The following is a 24600-nucleotide window of genomic DNA, read 5'->3' as shown; positions in this document are numbered from 1 at the left end:
ACACACACACACACACACACACACACACACACACACACACACACACACACACACACACACACACACACACACGGTGAAGGGCAAACCACCACGCAGCTCAATTTTGTGCCAAATACCTGCCAACTCTTTATGCCAATTTTAAACAAATAACACTCACACCTCCGGCTATTACATTAGCAAATGTAATTTCTTACGCCGACTTAATCCCATGTCTGCTTATCTATAAAAGTTTTAGTTGTACATGAAAGTTGTATGACCACTGCCTTTTATCCTGACATTTCCTATCATGTGCTAACAACAGTATATCTACACTGCATAACCATTCATTAGCTTAAAACTGAGCAAATTATCAGAGAACATAAAAAAAAACAAAAAAAACATGACTCAGCAGTCATTCTGCGTAGGCAACATTCAACAGGTTTAGACACACGTTTGACTGTGTGGATCGAAGCATAACAGTACGAATAAAGTCAAACTTACATTACAACGCCCCACACCAAACCGTGGAATATAGGCGGAGGGGAATATGCATAATTGTTAAGAACTGTGATGAAAAAAGATCCCAGGTGTGTATACTGTGTGTTAAATGACCTTTCACATGGTAACCCGTATCATTTTGACAGCAGCGAACGGAAGTGGGATAAATCCTGATGGGGCCATGTGTGTGGCCCCTCACAGTGGCAGTATTTGACAGTCATCTGTTATCTAAAAGCATCTGTTGACCAACAGTACTGAAAGCTGAGGTTGCGCTGATTACATTAAGTAAATCAGCGGCCGTACGGTCTTTGTGTTTTGAGTGTGTGCTTGAGTAAGTGTGAGGGTGCATGTTATGCATAATTTGAGTTTCTTGATCACAAAATATCTAGTCAAACCTCAAATCCATTGTAGAAAAGCCAGGCTGACACAATACATTATTTTGTAATATCACATTTCTGAAAATAAAAGTGGAAAAGCAAACTTAAGAATTATTATATGTACTGGAATGGAAAGCACCATTTAACCATGATGTTAATCTCAGACTATGTCTAGATTCAACTAACCTTTTACAAAAAAATGTGTTTTTCAATGTCCCCTACAAAGGCCCCCCCCCCCTTCTTACTGTAACATATGGCACTGCATCTTGCACTCCTGCTGTTGCACCTCTGACAGAAAGCCTTAGCACAGAGAAAAAGGCTCAGGTAGAACCAGTTACAATATTCAACAAATATTTCTGAGGCTCTACAGTACAACTAGGGGGGACATGTTAGGTATTGCTATGCGGGGGGGAACTGCAAAGAGTCCTGATCAAATTGCAACCATAGGTCAACTTGACACAGAGAGAAAAGTTCAATGACACGGATCCTTGAAGCCCAGGTAATACATACGTCGACCACCATCAGCAGCCTTTGATGAAAATGAGATACTTTACACCCATCAACGTCCAGATAGAGAACTTGCACAGAAATTGTTTTGTTGATTTCCTAAGAAAATGTTCAAGAAAAAAAAAAATCTTTGTCTTTTGACCAGGGTTTTTAAGTAAGGGTTCTACTTAAATAATGTGTGCACTGAGGGGGTTCACGTCTGGGACACATACAAAGGTGCGTATGAGTAGCTTGACTTCTAGCTTGTATCTAAATCTGGTTGAGAGGAGCCTCCTTTCATCAGGGGCCCTGGCAACAGAGATTAAAGCAGGACTATGAGATGAGGGGGAACAAGGCGTGGTTTGGTGTGGGCCTGCAGAGCTGGAGCACAGTTCAGTGGTGCTGTGGGGTTCCGGGGCCCTTGTCAGGGGGAGCCATGTGGTGCAGGTAGCTGCTGTCTTCGTGCCCACAGTGGTTTAAGGGCTCGCTCTTGAAAAGGGCCGGGGTTAGGGGCAAGTGGGAGACTGGGGGCACGGCCAGGTGGTGGTGGGGGTGAGGTGGGCCATGTTGGGGTGTGTTTGAGAGGTGTTGCTGGGTTGTAGGGGGGCGGGGATGATGGTGAGATGGGTTTGAGTGGAGCTGTACGTGGGAGAATGTGTGTCCAACAGGGCCTTTTGGAGGCATGGGCCCCCCTGTCGGGTTGAGGCCCAGGGGTGCTGAGGTGGTGGCCGGGGGGGCAGCTGAGGGACTGGGACCAGAAATGGAGGAAGAGGAGGAGGAGAAGGTATTGGCAAAGATGCGGACAGGCACAGGTGGTCCGCTGGTCTGCAGGACCACGGGGCTGGTGACCCGGAAACACTTCTCTTTGTGTGCTTTGAGCATGTTGGAGAAGCGGAAGCGCTGGCCGCACACCTCGCAGGGATAGGGCTTCTCCCCTGTGTGGGTACGGCGGTGGCGCTTCATGTTGGGCCGGCTGGTGAAGCTCTTCCCACAGATCTCACAAATGAAAGGCTTCTCTCCTGCACAGATTCAGAAAATAAAAGACTGGTGCGTGAGCAAGACAGATACTGTATCAATTAACAAAAAGATTGGAGCTACAACGAGAAAATAACATGATGCATTAGAGTCAAATCCTTTGTAATCAAATGTGATGGTTACATAATAAAAAAATAATCAACTGATTAAAGCTCCCCCCCCCCCCTTCAACCAGTTCTCTCTCTCTCTCTTTTTTAAACGCTAATAAGTTGGCATCTTGAATTGAGGGTCTTTGCTGTCAACCCACCCACTCCACAGGAAGCTATTACAATTCACACGTTGAGAAGAAGAGATGTGAAAGTGAATAACAGCAGCGCCGTTGAAATGCGCCTCTCATTAACCTCCCTCCATGGAGCTACTGAATGTGCCTGCTACCACCCACACAGTCATCTATTAACAGGCTGCTGATGGGCTCTCTAATGCCTTCCACTGGCATGTTATGTGTAAAGCCCTTCCAAACCAATTGAATATAAAAAGGTGACAGCTAATGTGCTAGTCATCTGTAACTGTTACATTGCACTCATAAGAAATCATGAAAAATGTGAGCAGTGAACTCAACTTTGGGAGTTTGTGTTTAACATGTGTGGTGCCTATTACAGGGCATGACTGGGTGGGTCTCCTCCTGCAGGAGGCTAAATTGGTTGGTAGCGGCAGTGAGAGGGCAGCGTAATTACACATCACAAATAGAACCGTGAGGTTCAACGTAGAGCAGTGTACACCCACGACAGGCATGGCTGGAGAAAAACAGTGAAAGACAAACAGGCTGCACTGCTCAGTTTGGTCTTAGAAATAGCAATGCAGCAGGGACAGGAAAGCAGAGGGATGTAATACAGCATGTGTCTGGGTAGTCATTATAAGCCCCAATGTATGCAAGGCTCCTGTTTGATGTAGAACATCCCTCTCATTAGAAAAACTGGGCGAAGTCTCCCTGCTCTTACCACGATAATGTTCATCTTGGAAACCTCCCGTGTTTTTCCCTTTTTAGAGAGTATATGGTGTCTGACTGAGCCCAGCAACATTGCTAGCCAAATTTTTCTGAAGGTTAAAGTGGTTGTGTTTAGCTTTGCAACAGGCAGAATGAAAACACACCTGACAATTTCAAAAATATACTGTATGTCACAAAGCAAAGCAAACAAAAGACTTAAATATGACCACTTTGTATGAAATATATATTTTTTTGTATGAAGTCATTTTGTTGGCTATGTAATTTACTAAAGCACAACGGTCACATTTAAATATTGTAAATGCTGGAAAGGAGATGCAGCGATTGATGGAAAGACTGATGCCAGAAAGGCGAGACGTCTGTCTCCAACGTAGTAAGGCTCTGTTGAGTGCTTTCTAGTTATTTTTATGTTTCAGCCAGAGTACAAATCAAACACTGTGTGAAAAAAAATTCTTACACTCCACTCCTGTTATCACACACTTGTTTTAGACTGGAAAGTCGGCTGCATAACTTCTAAGTGTTTATAACATTATGATCAAATCAATGATCAAATCCTTTGAAATCTATACGAGTGACAACAAGGGCTTGCCTGTACTGGAGTTGCCACCCTGATAGTTCCTGGGCCATTGAAAGCTAAAATCTCTGGAACACAACGGCTTATTGGGCAGGAACACTAGTCTAGGAATTAAATTCAAAAATAAGATCTTTCTACATTTATTAGGTTTGTAGTTTTCCACACAGCTTTCTGCAGTCCATAATGTCTTTAAAACTAGAATTAGGTCCATTCAGTAAAAAGCTGGTTATGTTTTTTCTTCCTACAACACATTCCTCGGGTCAAATAGGGTAAAACCACAGGCCCCAAGGACTCTGGGACAACTGGCAATGGGTGCACAAACTTTTAAGGGCGGCGACATGCAGCAAAGGGCCGCAGGTTGGAGCCAAACCCGCAACCTGTGTTGAGGACTAAGCCTCTCCATATGGTCACACGCTCCACCAGGTGAGCTACCCGGGCGCCCACACTTGTTATTTCTCACCTGTGTGCGTTTTCATGTGCTCATCAAAATACTGTTTCATGTTGAAGTCTTTGCCACACCACTGGCACATGAACTGCTTGTGTCCGATGTGAATGCTCATGTGGGAGCGCAGCTGGTACTTGTATTGGAACCGCTCGTCACAGTTCTACAGCAGAGACAAAAGAGGCATCACATGACACAATATGTCTTGTTAAGAAAACGGAATTAGCAGGTTCCACGCGGCACTACAGAGTAAGAGGATTGGCGTTTACATTACATAACTAGCATGTAACATGTTACAGTGCAGAATGACTATAAACATGTAATTAGAACAACACACATACACACACGTTCAGCTGCTTTCAGTATTCTGCTAAGATACAACAAATTGCTTGTTGAATTTAAAACAAAAAAAGGAAATAAACATTTTATTGAACAAATTGAATATAAAAAGGCACCACTAAAAAAAGTAAGACACTTACGTCTTAAAGTGCAGTTTTCTACTGAGATTTTCTTTCAACTAACAAAAGTCTGAATTTATTTTGCAATATGTTGCAGCCTTTCACGTCTTTATATCGCAACAACGGTAAAGAGAACTAAATGTTGTCTAGGTTTGGACTAGGTCAACAAGAATGCCATATTGTCGAGTTAATCCAAATTCCTTTCAACGGAACTCATTTTATTGAGGCGTGATTAACACACGTGTTCTGTGATTTGGGCCTCGTGCCGCTCTCTAGTTTGGGAAATCAAGAAGCGATTAAATAACTTGAATATTGAATAGAAAATAAAAAGGCACCACTAAACTAGTCATTCAACAGTGGAGGCTGCTTAAAAAGGCATGTGTGGTTGTGAACTGTCATGGAAAAAATGGCTGTTATGTGAATAATCTTTAATGGCAACACACATGTCAACAGCAACATATGGAAAGGTGATAGGAAAAAAAAAAGTGACAAGACAAGAAAAACAAGCCCCTTCCTGTTGCGTACACCTGTATTTGTATACTGAGGACAAACAGACAACATATACATTACAGACAAAGGAGTGGAAGCACTGCTGGGTCTCTCTTGTATATATTACGGGTGCTCTGTGTTCATATCACCATGTAAAAGGCTCACTGCAGGAGTGTAAACAGATCGTATTTCCAAAATTTGTAAAGATACATGTCTCCTTCAAAAAAAAAGAAAATCAAAAGCACTCTGTAGGTCTTACTACAGAGTGCTAGAATACTACACTACACTAAGAGGATTGGCCTTTACATTACATAAACCCTTAATAAGCATGTAACATGTTACTGTGCAAGATGACATTAAACCTGTAATTAGAGCAACTCCACCCATACACATATGTTCTATGTGTGCCGTCCATTCAAGTGGTTGGACATTAAAAGGCCTCGGGTGGGAGTAAACCGCCCATCTGTCAATGGGAAATCTGAATTAACAAGTGAGGACCGGGATGAGATAACTAACTAAATAACTAACTAACTAACTAACTAACTAACTAACCCTGTTGAGCAGACTAAGCTTGAAAATCTTGATTTACAATGTGACAAAATGCATTCATAAGTGTCTTCAGTTAAAGCCCTGAACCCTTAGTTCTACGTTATGTTCTAGTTAATGTGTTAACACTGTTTGTGTAGTTTGCTAATATTTGACATGGTTTGACTTCACTGTATAACTCCGATGATAGAACCGTGCAATGACCGTTCAAAATAGAGGAGGATGGTCCCATTCTGGAAGCAAACAACTGAACATAACGGACCATATTGGGTTGGTCACAAACCACATGGCACAGATGCTCCTCTGCTCAAACTAATGAGTGAAAACTACCTTAGGCCTCTTTCTGTGGCAAACAAGGGCATATCCATCAGCCAGCAAGGGCAAATTCAACAGCCAACCACTCTTTGAGTACTGAATTCAGCCCAAAATACATTTCAAAGAAAAGGAAACAGATTATGAAATACTATAGGTGTGTGCGTTTATAACAAACAATATTGCATACCATCACTCCAGAATGCCGATGTTAGCATGTTAACATAGATTTTGACTAGGGCTGTCAAAAGTAACACAATAATAGCGAGTTAAAGCAAATTCCTTTTTACGCCACTAGTTTGTTTTAGACCGCGCGCGTATACACACACACACACACACACACACACACACACACACACACACACACACACACACACACACACACACACACACACACACACACACACACACACACACACACACACACACACACACACACACACACACACACACACACACACACACACACACACACACACACACACACACACACACACACACACACACACACACACACACACACACACACACACACACACACACGAAATCAGGAAGCCATGCTGCACTCACTGAAGACTTCTCTCAGTTATCAGTTATGTCTGGGTCACAGCACATTATTTTGCCTCACAGTGGGAACTTCGGTCACTTTGACTGTTATGAAGATAGGGGAGAGGCATTTAGCCCACGCGTGTACTTAGCACTTTCTGCAACTAGCCAGACAGTGAGACATAAAGTCAGCACACGGACCACTGATAGCACACGCTACATGACTGCAGTGGCCAGGCACCTCCCGTTCCTGGCTTGAGTCGCATATAGACTCAACAGAACTGAGCAGAAGGAGATGAGCCTTTATTTTCCCGCGAGGTTAAACACAATTACATTGTTACATTTGCTGACCATTGTACCTGTACAACGTGTCTGTTGCTGTAATGCAAAAGGTCCATTGTTTTGTGTTGAGCTGCCTTAAAAAAAAAAAAAAGGGACGTTTTGTTAACCTTTACAAGTAAAAAGTGAGACACTACATTGGGTTAGTATTAAGTAATGTTGCATTCAGGTCTATTTGCCATCTGTTGTTGTTTGACGGGCTTGAGTTTGCCATATTAGCTTTTTCAGCATATTTTTTGAGCACAAATGACCTTTGAGGTCATTTTGGAGAATATTCTAGACAACATTTGTCACGGTTTTGGATTTTTTGCAATAATAAACATTTGCTTAAAGCAAGCACATTTCCTGCTTCCATGTTGATAAGAGCATTAAAAACTTAAAAAATATCCCCTTAAAGTAAAGTACGTTTAGAGCTAGGGCTGAACGATATGAGGAACATATGCGATAAAATTGAACGATATAAAGCAATAAATAGTGTTTACTTATTTCGCTGCTTTCAGTATTGTGCTAAAATACAAAAAATTGCTCGTTGAATCTAAAACAAATAAAGGAAATGTTTAACATAATTTTATTGAACAAATTGAATATAAAAAGGCACCACTAAAAAAAGTATGATAATTACAACGAAAATTGCAGTTTTCTACTAAGATTTTCTTTCAACTAACAAAAGTTTGAGTGTCTTTTGCGATATGTTGCAGCCTTTCACGTCTTTATATCGCGACGACGGTAAAACTAACTAAATATTGTGTACCCTATTTAGAAGAACAGATAAACAATATGGATAATCATGCAATAGAATATGTTAGTCGCTTGAGAGCCTTAGTTCTGACATTTGGGACAAAAGGGTTTGACTAGGCCTGTCAATAAGAATGCCATATTGTAGAGTTAATGCAAATCCCTTTCAACGGAACTCATTTTTTTGAGGCGTGACCACATGCGTTCTGTGATTTTGGCATTATGCCGCTCTGTAGTTTGGAAAATAAAGAAGCAATTAAACAAACAATTGAATATTGAATTGAATATAAAAAAAGGCATCACTAAACTAGCCATTCAACAGTGGAGGCCGCTTAAAAATGCATGTGTGGTTGTGAACTGTCATGGAAAAAATGGTTTCTATTTTATGTGAATGATCTTTCATGGCAACACACATGTCAACAACAGCATGTGGAAGGGTGAAAAGAGAAAAAGTGACAAGACAAGAAAAATTAGACCCATTTGGCTGCAAAAAAAAGAAGTAATAATTGCGTACACCTGTATTGGTATACTGAGAACAAATAGAGGACATACAGTACCGTAGAGACAAAGGAACAGAAGCCCTGCTGGGTCTCTCTTGTGTATATCACGGGTGCACTGTGTTCATATCACCATGTAAAGGGCTCATTCCATGAGTGTAAACAGATCTCATTCCATAATTTTTAAAGATGCATGTCTCCCTCAGAAATAATCAAATGCACTCCGTAGGTCTTTTGTGCAAAAATGAATGCCTTTATATTTTCACAAGACCTACGGAGGGCCTTGTATTATTTTAATATTCAGCTTTACTCTTCCAATAAGCCCTTTACAGGATGATAAACACTGAATATATACCTTCTCTGGTTTTTAAAGCCATTGTCAGAGACGTTTTGTACCATAGTGACACTGTGTAGCAGACTGTGAGCACAAATGTGTCAGTGACCACATTGAAAGACAAATTGGATTCAGCACATTAAACACTGTTGTATCTGTTTTGACTTTTCAGACCTCGTGTAAGGTGAGGCAGTCCAATTCTCCATCTGTGTGGCCTAGCACACACATTTTGGCCGCATAGCAATGGCCTTGGTTTCAACAGATACAATTAATGTGAGCAGAAAAACCAAATATGATCACAAGTGGTCACTTTGGATGCAGGTGAGACACATTAAGATACTGTTGTGAATTTAACTAGACCTAGATTTATCAGAACAGCTTACCTCACAGCGGAAGGGCTTTTCTCCAGAATGCTGGAGTGAGTGGACCTTTAAAGACATGCTGCGTTTAAACGACTTTCCACATGTCTCACAGGTAAATGGCATGTCCTTAGTGTGAGCTAGGTTTGGGGGTGGGGAGAAAGCAATGATCAGACAACTGCATATACCTGATCAGATAATAAATCCATGTTTTAAATAGGATAAGTGTACATAAATAACATATTAACAACAACAACCACACTAAACAACGAGAGATAAACTAAATCAGATTTTTACTAAACTGTAGTAACAGTGTTAAGACAAGAAAATGTATCTAATGATTCTACAAAAAAAAAGTAAAATCTACATACACACCTCCAAAAAACAAATAGTAAGGGTAAAGTCACAAAATACACAAAGAGGAAAAATATATCTTTAGGATGAAACATTATGTTGTGGTTTAACGTATTAAACTGACAGTCAGCCCAGTATAAGATATAAGGGTGATAAGAACAGTAGGAACTGTGAAAAAAGGCCCCCACTTACCAACCATGTGCTTACGGACATGAGCCATTGTGTAAAACTTCTTCTCACAAATTTCGCATGAGAACTTCTTTTCTGCATAGCCGTGCACAATCTTAATGTGCTCATGCAGTGACCAGAGCTTCTTAAAAGACTTGTTGCAGGAGACACACTAAAAAGACACACAAGTAGAAAAAACCCATTAAGATTAGTGTTGATATTATGAGCACCAAAACCTGATGGCCATCAGATTGGTCTTATTTGCCCAAACTGTTTTCTTGTACTCCAGCCCCCTCTGCTGGAGATCTTCATAAATTAAAAAAAACCTCTCAAATCGATATTCATTAGGAGGTACCTTTGGTAGCTAAATAAATAAATAAATACAAAAATAAAATAAACAGCTTTATGTCTGTGTTGGTTAATCTGTAAGAGCTTTGCACTTTTGGAAACTCAAGCAGTAGTATACATGTTAAAACATAAATATATACTGATTTGATAACAGCAAAGAAAACTTTTGCTGTACTGACAGCAAAAAAGGCTACAGAATATTTAGTTCTGTATTGACAGGTGCAATATTTGAAAATCAATACATTTTTTGGGAAATTACATGTCAACCTAGAGACTTTCAAACATCAAAATATATTTTTATAATTTTTTTGTGTTAAAATGACATGAAGATCTTTTTCGTATTCTATTTTCTCTCAACTGGATTCAAGTTTGGACTGACGTGGAAAACTGGACATTCTTGAGCTTTGGAATTGGGGCCTGTTGTCTGGCTAGAAGATGAATCCAGTTGTACTGGCAGTTCTCTTCCAGACTGCAGGGCCTACGGTAGAGAAGCATCCCCACTAGTGTTGTGCCGATGTACGATATCATCATCCATAGTGATGCCATCCCTCCGTCCCAGAGCGCTGGACGGGAAATTGAGTTCTGCATCGGTCTTAAATTAAACTAGCAAACACTTTCCACAGGATGCAAGTTAGGGCCCCTTAAGTGGAAGCTACTTTTCTTTCCCTTACCGTATCAGCATACGATAAGGTCATGCTCTGTCGGAGATCAAACGTTCCACTGTACTCTCGTTACGCATAGCAGACACCTGATTGAGTATAGACAGCACCGTAGTTAAGTTAAAGTGGGTCAAGTTGTAATTCACTGCCCCTACCAGCAGGCGGCAGCATAGCTATGTAACATGGTCTACTTACATTTAAATGTACTGCATATCTGATTGTTTTGATGTTAACGATTAGCCCATAGTAGTAGAAAGACATAGTAAAATAAACACCGTTCATCGCAATGTTTTACTGTAAACATCGTTAACTACCAATTTAGGGGACATTGCCCAACCCTAATCCCCACAGCATCATGCTGCCACCCAACTATGAAACACCGAAACCCAAGCAATTCATAATGACCAGATAGATCATCGTATTAAAGAGACTTCCACTTTTTTATCTAACATGCCTTCTAGCAAACACGTGGCAAGCAGTCATGTGAGCTTTCCACTACCAGAAAACTTGTGAGGAACAGGAAAAACTGTGTGTGTGTGTGTGTGTGTTTGTGTGTATTGTCTCCCATCTCATCCATGAACCCTGGAGCTCTGTTGGTATCCTCCCTTGTACTTTTATCACACAGACATTCCATTTTTGAAATAAGCCTGTGCAAGACAGATTTACACTGTGCCATGATTTCTTTAACCTATTTTTAAAATTAGTTCCCTGTCCTGGGATAAGCCTTCTTGTACCCTACTCTTGTTTTGTGCTTTTCTGATTTATTTTGGAATGATCCTTTGTCTTCATGACATAGTTTTGAAATTGCCTAACAAGCTGTCAGACCTTCCAGATATTGTACAGGTGTATGGAACCTTAAAAAAAATATATATATATTTTCAAATTTTTCACTTTGATTCAATGTAGGAGATCTCCATGCAACTCAAATAGATTCACTTGGCTACACCAGCGATGGTTTTTATGTTTGAGTAAAACTATGCAATCATGTTTTTATACACACACACACACACACACACACACACACACACACACACACACACACACACACACACACACACACACACACACACTTTGATTATTTATACTATGTTGTTCAGTGTAAAAAATACCACTGTGATTCACTGTTATTTCTAGTAGCCTAAATGTATATGATTTGCGAGTCACTTATTGTATCAACAATTATGCTTTTGATTAGCTAATTAAGTGACTTTACTTCACTTTAAATTAAATACATACAATAGATTAGCCTGCTGCACTTGCACCGATATAAAAAGGAGTGAATATTGAGTGCATTAACTGGTTCCGTATCAATCAATTCTATTTCTCTGCTCCATTAAGCTAAACTACATTAGGGAACTTGCAATTTCACAGCTTGCCATGGTTTCAACTGGTTCGACCAACGGTGGAAATGTGAGAAGACTTTCTTCAACCAAATCAAAAGTCAGCAAAACAGGGTGCTAAATTAAGCTATTCAAATTAGCCATAAGACCCTTGGGTATCAGTACGCTGAATCCCTTTTCAGTTTTAGAGAACTAAAACCAAATATACCAAACATCATTAATAATTGTATTAGGCAGAATTTTGATACAGATATTGTGACTTAGTGAGATCACAAATGTATTTACCCAGAAACTAAAGTGTTACTTTACCTCACACTTACACCATAATCTCAAAAATATAAATAAAAACATTTAAGAACCAAATATAACTGAAGATATAAGTTTCATCTAACTAAAATGGAAGGAGTCTATGTCTGTCTGTATGTCCATCCTTCAATTTTCTTGAGGAGGAAGTTCAGTGTTGAGTGTGAACTTTTGAGATCTATGGGACATTTTTAATAGTTGTCCATTATGTACACGATTTATAGTATTAAGAGGCGACCCTTATTAACTGAAACGTTGAACTGAATGTTGGGTAGAGCTTGCTCTCTGCCTCTCTCTACAGTACATTCAGGAACAGACGAGGAAAGAGACCTAGCACTGCTGGAGGACATAACTATGTCATGACAGCGTGTTGCTGAGTACCCAAGGAAGCGCAGCGTCCAGGGTGATGTTGTTTGGAGGAGCGGTTCTCGAGAAAGCTGCAAGCAGCATTACAGAGCGAAACACTCTGCCTGTTCCAAACATGCCCGTTCTGCAGTAGTGTTTAAAATGATTACGGTTTTCTGTGGGGTAAAAATGCCATATTTGAACATCAGATTAATGCATCGAAGTACCAAAATAAATCTGAAAGTAAGTTGATCTGGGCAGCTGCTAAATTTATATAGGCAGGCCTAAATGCTAACTTTAAAGTGGTTGCCAGCTTGGTAACCTGGCATCAGCTTTTGCTTATAATAATAATATTGCCATATTTGAAACAATTAATTTCCCATGCAACCATACCACACTTTTTAGAATGTAAAAATTGTATTTTACAATAACTTTGAATGCGTGAGCGTGTCAGCGCTTTTATTTTGGCCATGTTAACAGGTTAGAGCATGCATACTGCCTGCGTGACACACATGTCTCAGGCACGACTTAACCCGCACCGGAAATGCGTGCATGTTAGAAATAAGACCGACGCCTATTTTTCACGCAAAACACAAGTGTGTTGTCAGAATTTCAGGCGAAATAGAATATGAAAAGATGTTTATACGTCATTTTAACACAAAATTGCCGTCAATACTGCCAACGTTTTCTTTGCTGTTCAACAAATCAGTATATATTTGTTTAACATGAAGTATACTACTGCTTGAGTGCAGTACATTTCCAAAACTCTCTCCCCATATGTCGAACAAGGGTGATCCAAATCATGTGACTTTTTTCAGCAGCATCGCCAACGTCAGAGATGTTTCTGGTGTGCAAAGACAGAAAACGCCACGCAGCAGTCATGCAACAGAAATACCACGCTCATGCCATGCAAGCAGTGTATTGTCGAGCTCTGCTAGGTATGTAAAGATGTTATCAAAGAATATGGTGAAACCTGGGAATGCACTTCATCATTCAGAATACAATGTTAAATTGCCAGATTTACAGATTAACAGAGATATGTTATGAGATGGGAAGAGTTTGCTCTACCTGGATGTTCTTCTCACAGTCAGTCTGCTGGTGTAAGGCCAGCTCACTCTCCAGGACAAACTTTTTGCCACACTTGTCGCAAATTTGCATTCGCCTGTGAGTGACATTCATGTGCTTCTCCAGGTACCAGCGTGTGTTAAAGACTCGGGGGCACTTTTCACACGCCAGCATCTCCTTCTCCTCTACTTCTGCTTTCCCCCCTGTCGTGGTTGTTGAACCGGCAGACAATGGGGCTGATCTGGCTGACCTGCGCTTGCTTTTTGGAGGCTCCATACGCTTCCGTCGCCCCCTGGTGGTCATTCCTGCGCTAGCGGTGCTCAGAACGGTTCTGAGGCTTTTCCTCCGAGGCTGACTGGAAGCTGCTGTACCACTTGCATCACGACGGGCCCTTTTTGACCTTGTTCTTCGACTCTCAATCTCATCTTCCTCGTCGTCGTCTTCCTCCTCTTCATCATCATCGTCGTCATCGTCATCATCAGGGCTGTCCTCCTCTTCCTCCTCATCCTCGTCATCACTGCCAGCTCTCTCAGAGTCATCTGCTGTGGTCCCAGTTTTGTTGTCCCCCTTGGATACATGAAGTGTTTGGTTGTTCAGATTAACCTCGACAATGATCTGCTCACGCTTGAAGCCCTCATCCTCCTCATCTTCCTCATCATCGTCGTCTTCTTCATCGTCTTCTGTGTCGTCAGAGGAGCCGTCGTTGCCAGCCTGGGACCCCTGCGTCCCCACTTCCTGCCCTGCTCCTCCCTCTCTAAAATACTGCTGATGTTGTTGTAGAGTCACATGTTGAGTGGGCAACTGACCAGTGTTCTGATCTCCAATGGATGCCTTGGCTGCCATTTTATTGTCCACCAACACAGAATATGGCTTACCACCAACCTCCCTCTTATAAAGCTTGCCCGTCAGGTCCAGATCTGGGTTAGGGGAGTGAAAATAGGCCTGGGACACTGGCGTCCTGCGTCCTTCCTCCTGTGACATCCCGCCAAGGCTAGGGACAGAAACTTCTTCCTTGAGGCTCTTGCAGGATTTCATGAAGAGGGAGAAGAAAATGAAGTTGGTGGGACAACGAGGCAATGGAAAAGAGTTACTGCTATGATGCAAGGTAGACTAACCTACACTACAAGGAGGGGCAGGGGACGCCACACCAATCCCCCACCCTCCTTCTTGTGAAGAGACAGGAAGGAGGGGATAAGGGGACAGATCGTCAACCTGATTCAAAAAGAGCATCCATGCTGTCCAAGGTAGAAAACGCAGTAGGAAAGACATACAATCTGTTCCAAGTTGTGTTCCATATGCTTAAAAGTCACACTGCACAATCAAAGCCTCAGTGTCTTTGATGCTAAACATTTGAAGCTAAATTCCTTTCTCAAATTTGTATGCAAGGTGTAGGCAAATCCCAGATTTAGTTTCTCTGAAGGCTGCTGCTGCTCTGCAGGATGCCAGTGTCTTCAAACTGCAGAGCAGGACAAGACGAGCTGAATGCCAGACATGGAGGAGATGCTGTAAGGACTTCTGTGTATTGCTTGAAGAGCCATTTACAGTGCATTACCTGGTGGATAAGACAGAAGACACAAGGGAAATACAGATTGTTAGAAAAGGTGCTCTACCACTCTCAATACAGAGACTAAACTGAAACTACAGACATAATGTCAACTTTAACACTGAGTGCCACATTTGCCCACAAATGTTTCAGTCTTGTGTGTAGGAGTCAAAACCACAGCCTTCACAAACGAATGTGAGTAGATTCAAGATCAAAAGCTCAGTATTCTAAATACTAGAAATATACAGTACAACTGAAACACCTCACTATCTATTAAAATGCAGAGATGTTTTGCTTTCTATAGTGCACAATTCGATTAAATATCGATTTTTAGGCTAAACATTCTATTAAAAAATCTATTTGATTCTAAAACAAATGTCAATTAAAATAATGATTCAGAGTATATACATTTACTTTTCCCCTGTGATAGTATGAACACCATTACAAAATGGGAGGGAACCAATTTCTTTTTAAAGAATAGATTTTTAGGATTCTATGAATTGATTTTGAATTTGTTCAGAAAAGAAAAAAAATGTGCACACCTCTAGTGACAAACCGTAATATATCTTGTTTATTTAAGAGCCTACTCACAACAAAATATCTTCTTAAAGACAGTCAGATAAAACCTTTTAGATTCATGTTTCATTTTACGTCCAAGCATAAGACATAATGCAGTTATGTGAAATAGAACACCCTGGTAAGCTATTTGAAGATTGTGTTTAGGGGCCCAGACACAAATAATACACGTAACATATTGTTTGGATTAAAAACGAAACATGTATTATTTAATATCATTTACAACCTACAAGAAGAAGAAACCCTAACTACCCTAACACTATTTAAGAGGTCCCCAGGCATGTAGTGCATCAGTCTGAGCATTGGTTAAATAGATCAAATGCAAAACACATAAACCTATAACAAGTGAGAATAACCGTAGAAATCATAAAATGATCTGAGCACTTTGCAAAAACACAAACCCACACCAACTCAATGGCAACTTCACAATAATGTGTTGATTACGTTTAAGCAACACACACACACACACACACACACACACACACACACACACACACACACACACACACACACACACACACACACACACACACACACACACACACACACACACACACACACACACACACACACACACACACACACACACACACACACACACACACACACACACACACACACACACACACACACACACACACACACACACACACACACACACCATTGACTGTTAGAGGGCATAGTGTAACCACAGCTCAGGCGCTTGATTTGCAGATAGAACCACAGGAAACTGTTTTTCAACTTTTCATTGAAGCCTAAGCAAAGCACAGTTTGGAACCTACAGTAATATTATCATTTGTGTGCAAGGTAATGATAAATGATAGTATTAAAACAAATACATTTAGCTTTTGAGGGCATTTGTATGTTCTTAACTTTTGCATATACATAACGTGGGGTGCCTCTGGCTGACAGTTGGTTGACCTCAAACAACCTCTCACAATGCTCGCCATAATGAGTGTGCACCAGGGCGGTTGGTTCACTAGTAGAAAACCTCCGGGGCATTAAAGAAAAACATTTCCTTTCTTGGAGACGGCAAACATCCTCTCTTCTGTCTTCATAAAAGTCTTATTTCTTTTAAAACAAAATGCTCCTTGGTTTTCTACAAAAGGAAACCTAAATAGACTAAGAGGGACTATCACAGTCAAATATACCACCACTGACCCATTAAGACTACTTTGTTCTAGTCATGATAGGGTTTGCAGGAGTGCCAGAAGAACAAGAGTGTGAGAAGGAGGGGATCATTTTTTTTTCATTTTTATACTGGAGTAGTAGTTGTCAACTAAAAAGTGTCTTCATTTCTGGTGTCTTCTGTGAGGTCTTACTTTAACTACAGCCCTCATAACTACTTTATTACTGAGGGTTCCTCCTGTCGTGTAGTGTAACTAAAATTATGTTTGTTAAGTTTTTAATTGAGCCAAAAGATACATGAATCAATGTTCTAAGAGTTGTGCAATTCCAAGCAAGTTATTTATGTAGAATGTGTCTATCAACATATAGAGACACACCGGTCTTCCTGTGCATGCTGGCTCTGATCCTTTCTGAGAATTGTACGGCTGCTCCGAGAGCATTAAGACCACAAGGGGAGGGTGAGCATTGCACCGACAGAACTCAACTCACATGGCTGTCTTAGAGACAAAGCTAATAGATTGTACTGCGTCTGGATGAAAGGGAATAGAAATTGCATGAGAAACCACTGCATTGTGCACCTTGTTCCATTCTTTTTTAAGTGCATGTGTGTTTAAAATAACGTTTTATAGGGCTGACAGAATATAAAACAGCTAAGTTTAAGAATGTATTTAATTAGCCATTTGTAAAAATAAAAGTGCTAAATTCACTGCTGAAAGGTATCCCAAATACACCACACATGTTGGCAAATAAACAAACAGTGTGGTTATGTAACCCATATAGAGTAAAATCCTTCCACCGGCTTATCGTTATCAATGATGAGTCATTTCAGGGTTTCACTCAGAACGAAATATTGCAGTTCTTTGATGTGGGAATCAAGTAGAGCGCAGACTCCTCAATATCACTGGTAATTAGTCAACACAATCACCTTGTCAGATCAGGAGGTCAACCCCATTGGAATGATGATCATTTGCAACTGTTTTTTAGTTTGGACAGCTTTTAAAAGATCTTTGCACCCTAATGTAAAAAGAGAAAAGGGCATAAATGCATGTCTCCGACAGCCCATTTAAGTAATCCAAAGCATTAGTAATGCTCCGCCAAACTTGCCCAGAAATCAAAGTTTATTCAACAATAACACATTTTCTCGACCGTGCTTCAGAGACATGCGAAACCAAAACCAATTTCATATAGGGTAAGCCACAAAGCCAGTCATATACCGGATAGATGCTACTGTGGCTTGATATTTGAATGACACAGGATGGTAGCTTTACTGCAAAGGCACTATACAACAGTTAGCATCAGCATTAAATTGTGTGATCCCAAATGCTTGGCTTGTGACAGTAAAACAGATGAGGCTTCTGAAGCACTCAAAATGTGCCAAGTTTACCTCTTATGCAGCAGTGCTCCTCAAATCCATGGTTCCTCTAACGTCTAGACTTTAATGAGCTGTACCGTTCGCAGCTTGTAGAGGACCGTGTGAAGGTTCACATTCCTCACTCTGTCCAAACTCATAAGACCTTAAACAGCTCACTGTGTGGTGCACTGCAGGGGTGCTCCATGCCTCTGTAACTATTTGGCCCTAAAGCCCATACTCTGGTCAGAGCAGTACCTAGTGTTTTTGGTCCGGTATAAATCATCTGAGGTGAAAAGTGAGAGCATTATCTCAGGCATCTGGTCTCCCATAGCAAGTTTCTTTATTCTCATCACTGCACAGCAAGAGACAACGTCAAGCCTGACAGCAAATCCACTGATATCACAACTGAGATATCCGAATTCTAAATAGGGAATGATAACATAGGGAGGGACATAGAACTCATAGAGATCTTTTGTGAAAAATCTTATTCGGACTGTAAAAAAAGCAATGATTGAAACGTAAGGACTGGGTCCAGCAAGCTTGCTATTCTGACGAACTAAGTGCGAAACCAAATAACGTTACATCATTTTGGGAAATTAGTGTATCAGCTACTTTCATCTTGCTTGTAGGTAACGTTGCACTGTGTATAAAGCAAAGAAAGGGTTAAAACAAAAATGCAACATTATAACACTGTGTAGGCCTGGCCAACTTAAGCTACTTAGCTACGTAACGTTAGCTAGCGATACTCCATAGGTAGTAACCTGCATACACATGACAAGCTAACTTGGCTACGTTAGCTCAAGGTGCAGCCATTAGATATTTAAGTGCAGTTAAAAGGTTACTCAACAACAATCATATTGTCTCGCACAAGATGTACCATCTAAAGGCTAGTATTTGCTCACATGCGTTAGTTAATAACAGATGCAAGACTTTCACTTTTTTTAACCCAAAACCGCCCAGAGTGGGCTAGTTAGCTTAAAGCTAGCATTAACGTCAGATATTTAGCATTAACGTTACACTTAATTTCGATACTGCACTTCGAAGGGAAAAGTGTGACAGTTATCGGACCCACACCAAGCTAGATGAAAAGCCGATGTCATGCTTTGTTATCAACGTATCTTGTCTTACGAGATGAAAAGCGCCGCTTTCCTAACAAAACCCCGACAGCCGTTCTGACAAACCCACTCAACTCGACACTGTCACAAAGTCAGTGCTAGCTCAGTTTACGGACAATTTTTTAGGTAGCTCCGGCCATCGGTCACCTAAGTGTGCTTATCCCAGCAGCTGGCATACTTGTCACACATGTAAGTGCATACTATTAAGTTATATAGCAACATTTTGTTGTCGGTTTGCTGGCTTACCTCCGTCGAGAACGACCTCCCTCTTGCGTTCGTGCAATCAGAGTTGCACAGATTCAGGGTTGCACGCGCACTTCTCTTGCTCGTCACTCTACATTCGCGGATGTGCATCTAAAAAGGTTTATGCCATTGATCTTTATGTGCAAATGTGTGGGAGATAATCCGTTGATGTGCGGTATGGGTTACGGAGATACCTGCGCACCGGTGTCTTCAGCCGCGCTACGTGGCCCAGCCAGGCTCTCGCGCGTACCACTACCGTCCCGCGCTCATCCTAGGCATTGAGGCCGCTGTCTGGGCAGGCGCGCGGCAGCGTTGTCTGGGTCTGGATTCTTTACGTCTCCCCTCCGAATCAGACACCCGGCGCTGCGCGCACACGCGCTGAGCTAAATTAATTGATGAAATAAAAATAAAAAAGACCCCGAGGACCGTTTTATCCTCTTAAAGGAGAAATACTAAAAGTTTATTGATTTTAATTTCTAAATCTTTTTATGACTTTGATGGTAGCTTTTTAATTAAGTTTGTGTTGTCTGGACACACCAAGCTAAACTTTTGTCTCCAAGGAAAGTGACAAAAGTCCAAAATTTATGGAATATATATTTAACTAAAAGATAAAAAACATTTACAACAATGTATAGCATAAATGGTTTAAAAGCGGATCATCAATATAAAAAATATAGCTTAGATGTCTAAAATGTAGTAATCTTAATCCCAGCCATGCCTTCCTATAAAATGTATTGTACTTAAATTAAACTGATTTTTCATCTCTATACCAGGACATAATAAAAGAACACCATTGCATAGAGGTTTAAATTTATTCCCAAGCAGCCAATGTATAAATAAAATGACTTAGTTTAAACTTTCACTTTTGTCATTAAAGCTACTAATGGTAGATTGGAACAACTGTATAAATGTTGATATATTATGGAGGAATTAAGGAAGTGACAAGAAACAGTACAACTGCTTCTCTTCTACAATACTTTATAAAAAAAATAAAAAAAAAAGGGAATGCAATATGACACACCCTCCTGTGGTGACGATTATAATTACACTCAATACAAAAAAAACTGGACACTTCTGAGACCTTGAACAACAAGCGTGACTACTGGGAGGTAGAAAGACAATTTTATTGTTGCGTTGAGCCTTTTCTGGAACATGGGGTGTACACTTTCTCCACATAAACTAAAGACACAGTGACGACTGTAAAGAATGAAGGATCATCCATCTCTTACTATTAGACAGGCACATTCCAATTGGGAGGGGGAATATTATTCATGAAGAAATAATATGCTAGAAAGCAGCTATATTCCAGAGATCGAAACACAAAGAATTAAAGTCAAATGAATACACCATCTCTAGTCAGTTATGTCAGTGAATCAAAAGGAGAGCCTTTCATTACAGATCTGACTACATGTAGTTACTATTTGAGGAAACGTTGCAGAACATACAGAGTAATGGCATTTATCATTTACTTTCATCATCTCATCTTTTAAGGGAATTGTGTGCTTTCCACACATGCAGTGCTCTGAAACAATGTAGCAAAGACTAATCTTTTGAGACTTTACTATATTGTCAATTTGTATATATATTCATATAGGTTACCCCCCACTTCCTTACACATGGTTGGACTTCACAAATGCATCCATCACAGCCCTCTCACTCTGTCTCCCAACATCCTGCTGTTAGCAGAGCACAGTCCTGAGTTGGTTAGAGAAGGAGTGGGAGAAAGGTGTGTGAAATTGAATGTCCTTTATTGAATCTTCCAACCACCCCTTCCATGGCCCATGTGACAGCTAGTGACAGCGAGAGTGGGCTACACATGAGATGTTATCACTGGGGCAACTGGATCAATGTGCGCTGTCCTGATGGCAGGTAAGTAACGTTGCGAGAACGGGAGAGCTGGAAAGCGATGTCCTCAGCTGCCTCCAGCTTACGTAGCTCTACCAGACCATCCCCAGCCTCCATCAGGGAGTTGGCGATGAGCAAGGCAGCCTGGGAATCTCCTTCTGCTGAGATGATGGTCGCCTGCTTCTGTTGCTCTGCCTTAAAAAGGATAAACAGGTTTTGTGAGCTGCAGAGATGGGATCTACTCAAGTCAATTTTTCAGATATTTTTACTTTACTATTTCTTTTTTGGCGGCTTTTTACTTTTACTCCTTACATTTTAAACACGAATAGCGGTACTTTCTACTCCTTACATTTTACAAAATTTGCTCGTTACTTAGGTTTTGTACTAAAGGTCCGTCTATCAGGTGTGATTGTAAGTGCATGTCAGATGTCGGGCGCGCACGGCACAGAGAAAAAAGTGAGAGAAAAGAAAGACTAGCTGTCTGGAGGATAATCAACCTATGTTGTCAGTTCATTTAAGCCTGCAAATTTAAAAGTTAGCTTGTTTGTGTTCTTCTCCTGTTGCCTAGGTTACACCTGGCTGTCGATGGAATATAATGGGGATTGTTGAACGTCTCTGCTCATTAAGATAATGTAATTAATAGTGGGTTTATTGTTATTATTTACTAGCATATATGATTCCTATGCATTGTGTATGGTAGCCTTTACAATGTTATTTATTTATTTTATTACCACACAAACAGCCATAGCCGAGCTACGCCAGCTCGGCTACACAGACTTCTCACAAAATCATACTTGTATATCTTGCTACTCAGTCAGAATCTTATTAACCTGGAGTCCCAGTCTCTGTCACATTAAATAAGCTAAATGTTTTAGGCCTATTGGCAGACAGCCATTTAAAATGTAGGCAATGGCAATGGCATATAAAGAATAAAGAGTCTTTTCTCCATGGCCACTGTAGTTTCTCAGTGTCTCTCTAATAACATGCGTCTGGTCTAGGGAGCTTTGTCATCCGCAAGGCTATTTTTACTTTTGTACTTTGAGTACATTCTATTTGAGTAAAGAAGTTAAATCATTACTTCTACTTTTACCAGAGTATTTTTAACACAATTATCTGTACTTCTACTTGAGTACGGGAAGTGTGTACTTTTGCCATCTCTGGTGAGCTGCCTTAATTCACAATAACTGTAATAAACCGTCCACACTTTCCCCATGGAGACTTCTTCACGCATTTCTGAATGCACAAGTAGTATGTTATAAAAGTAAAACAAATACCTTTTCGACAATGAAACGGGCCCTCTCAGCCTCCTGCTGGGCCACCTGCTTCATCTCTACAGCCTCTGTGAATTCTTTGCCAAAGGTCAAGTGTGTCTGAAGGAACACAATACAATTATTCCTCCAAGTTAAGATCCAACTATGAAGATAACATGGACAATGGTGCAAAATGCGCCAGCAGCTTCATACCAGCGAAACGTCATCCAAGATGAGACCAAAGGTGTTTGCTCTCTCTGTGAGATCCTCACTGACCTGCCGAGACACAAGCTCTCTCTGGGTGATGAGCTCACCAGCATCGAACCGAGCCTGCGGGGGGGAGCGAGCTTGTTATAGCTCACAAGAACTGTCATCTGTTTATTTGTAATTACTCTTGACTCATACTCACCACTACAGACTTCAAGACCTCTGTGGTGATGGATGGCAGCACCCTCTCATCATAGTCCTCGCCAATACTGGTGAAGATGCGTGGCAGCTGGGTGGTCACCGGCCGGAAGAGGATACGCAACGTGATGTTTACATTCTGCAGATCTGTGGGGGCAATGATTAAAGTGACTCTTACTGCACATATTAGCCTACAAGTAAAAGTGACAAGTGAATTTTGTTTGCAGTATAAGTTACAATCTTAGGTAATGTTTGCACAGCACACGTTTGTAGACCTTATGTTAACATACAGCATTTCTACATTAGATGTAAGCCTGGTCAGCTTATTTTCTCCTTAGAAAAAGCATTTCCAGTAGGCTAGTTGTATCAGAGAACCCATTCCGACTTAAGAGACAGAATGTGTATCAACAAGTGAGGAATACATTACAGCGGTTTAGTAGATCATTGATGTACCTTTGCTGCCTGTGATGACAGGCACGTTGCGTGGACGGGAGCGGCAATCAAAGATGATAGGTTTCTGAACCCAGGGAATGAGAAAGTGGGTCCCTTCACCGACAACATCCTCTTGCACTCCTCTGAACCGATCAAATATCACAGCCCGGTGTCCTGCATCAACTGTAGAAAGGAGTATAGTGAGTCTTTTTCTTTAACCAGGGCACTGTTTTCCTCACATCAACATCCAACCATTTGTTTCAATCACACAATTATATTGCTGAAGAGCTACACATTACTACATGGCTGTTATCTGGGTTTATTACAAACACATTCATCATGCATTTGACAACACACATTCACCAGCAAGAAACAAACTGCAAATACAAAAGAAACAACCTTCAGAGAAACGCTGGTCACGTTACAAAACAATAGAAGTTTCCCCCAAAAATAAACGCTAGATGAATATTGAAATAATATAGGAATCACACAATCTCACTTTAGAAACCAAAAGGTTGCCACAATTGCAAACATCACTGGCGAGTGGTAAAAGTATTTCTTCAGCTGCGTTTTATTAGACTTAGGATGCGTGATGCATTTCTGTATTCTACTTATTTTTAAATTCCTAATTTGTGTTTGCTTTTGCAGCTTAAGTGTTGTCAAAGGAGTAAACAATGTTTCTTGTGCTTTGTTAATTTGCATGCGTTTTTTACTACACGTTGTACTGTGTATGATTCAATATGCAGCTGTAATAAAATAATCACTGATTGCTCAGTTGATTGATTAGAATTCGTGACTGAGTGTTGGAAGTGTTCACATCACGGACATATGAATCAAATGCACGGTGAAAATAAAAAAATAAGAGTAATGTTGGCAGGATATGGGTTATTAGGTGTCCTATTGACAGCACTCACCATTGAAAAGGGCAGAGTTCACGACACCTCCACCAATGGCGAGGGCCAGCCCCAACTTCCCAATAGACTCGAACAGCTTTGCCATGACAGCAATTAAACTAACAGTGAAAAAAAGGCCAAGAGGCTGATACAATTAGTACACATCACCAACTTTACTCCTGCACAGTGTAAAACATGTACGTGTTTGTGACGGTGTTTAATAAGCCGTCAATCCTGTACCAGTTGGCCTTGAGATGGCAAGGCTGTGGGTGTTAGCTAATTTTGCTA

The 24600-nt window shown here is 40.8% G+C and overlaps 3 protein-coding genes across 7 annotated transcripts in view; all 3 read right to left on the bottom strand.

The window, feature by feature from the left end:
• phospho1 (phosphoethanolamine/phosphocholine phosphatase 1) overlaps positions 1-7281 on the bottom strand; it is a 13626-nt gene extending 6345 nt beyond the window's left edge. The window contains exon 1 of the mRNA XM_034894863.1: positions 7276-7281. The gene's annotated coding sequence lies outside the window, so the exon portion shown is untranslated. The remainder of the gene's footprint in view (positions 1-7275) is intronic.
• On the bottom strand, positions 579-19805 carry znf652 (zinc finger protein 652). 5 transcript variants are annotated; one of them, XM_034894794.1, is made up of 7 exons: positions 19682-19803; positions 19491-19578; positions 13535-15083; positions 9496-9643; positions 8974-9089; positions 4353-4497; positions 1734-2359 (listed from the first exon to the last, which is right to left on the bottom strand). In XM_034894794.1, the coding sequence occupies exons 3-7, from the start codon at positions 14564-14566 to the stop codon at positions 1734-1736; spliced, it is 2067 nt and encodes a 688-aa protein (XP_034750685.1). In that variant the 5' UTR covers positions 14567-15083; positions 19491-19578; positions 19682-19803. The 5 variants fall into 5 exon arrangements, with proteins under 5 accessions (XP_034750688.1, XP_034750685.1, XP_034750684.1 ...); XM_034894793.1 differs by having other exon boundaries at positions 19491-19805; XM_034894796.1 differs by lacking the exon at positions 19491-19578.
• Positions 19806-20590: 785 nt separating this feature from the next.
• Positions 20591-24600, bottom strand: part of phb (prohibitin) — a 4491-nt gene continuing 481 nt past the window's right edge. Inside the window, exons 2-7 of the mRNA XM_034894856.1 lie at positions 24334-24431; positions 23441-23602; positions 22992-23134; positions 22796-22912; positions 22607-22702; positions 20591-21527 (exon numbers count right to left, since the gene is read on the bottom strand). Coding sequence (XP_034750747.1) covers positions 21315-21527; positions 22607-22702; positions 22796-22912; positions 22992-23134; positions 23441-23602; positions 24334-24418 — 816 coding nt within the window. The 5' untranslated portion in view covers positions 24419-24431 and the 3' untranslated portion in view covers positions 20591-21314. The remainder of the gene's footprint in view (positions 21528-22606; positions 22703-22795; positions 22913-22991; positions 23135-23440; positions 23603-24333; positions 24432-24600) is intronic.

Source organism: Etheostoma cragini, chromosome 15 (genome assembly GCF_013103735.1).
Source record: "Etheostoma cragini isolate CJK2018 chromosome 15, CSU_Ecrag_1.0, whole genome shotgun sequence".
NCBI classification, from domain to species: Eukaryota; Metazoa; Chordata; class Actinopteri; order Perciformes; family Percidae; genus Etheostoma; species Etheostoma cragini.
The sequence above is the reverse complement of the archived record's forward strand: the minus strand, read 5'-3'. Positions and strand labels throughout refer to the sequence as shown.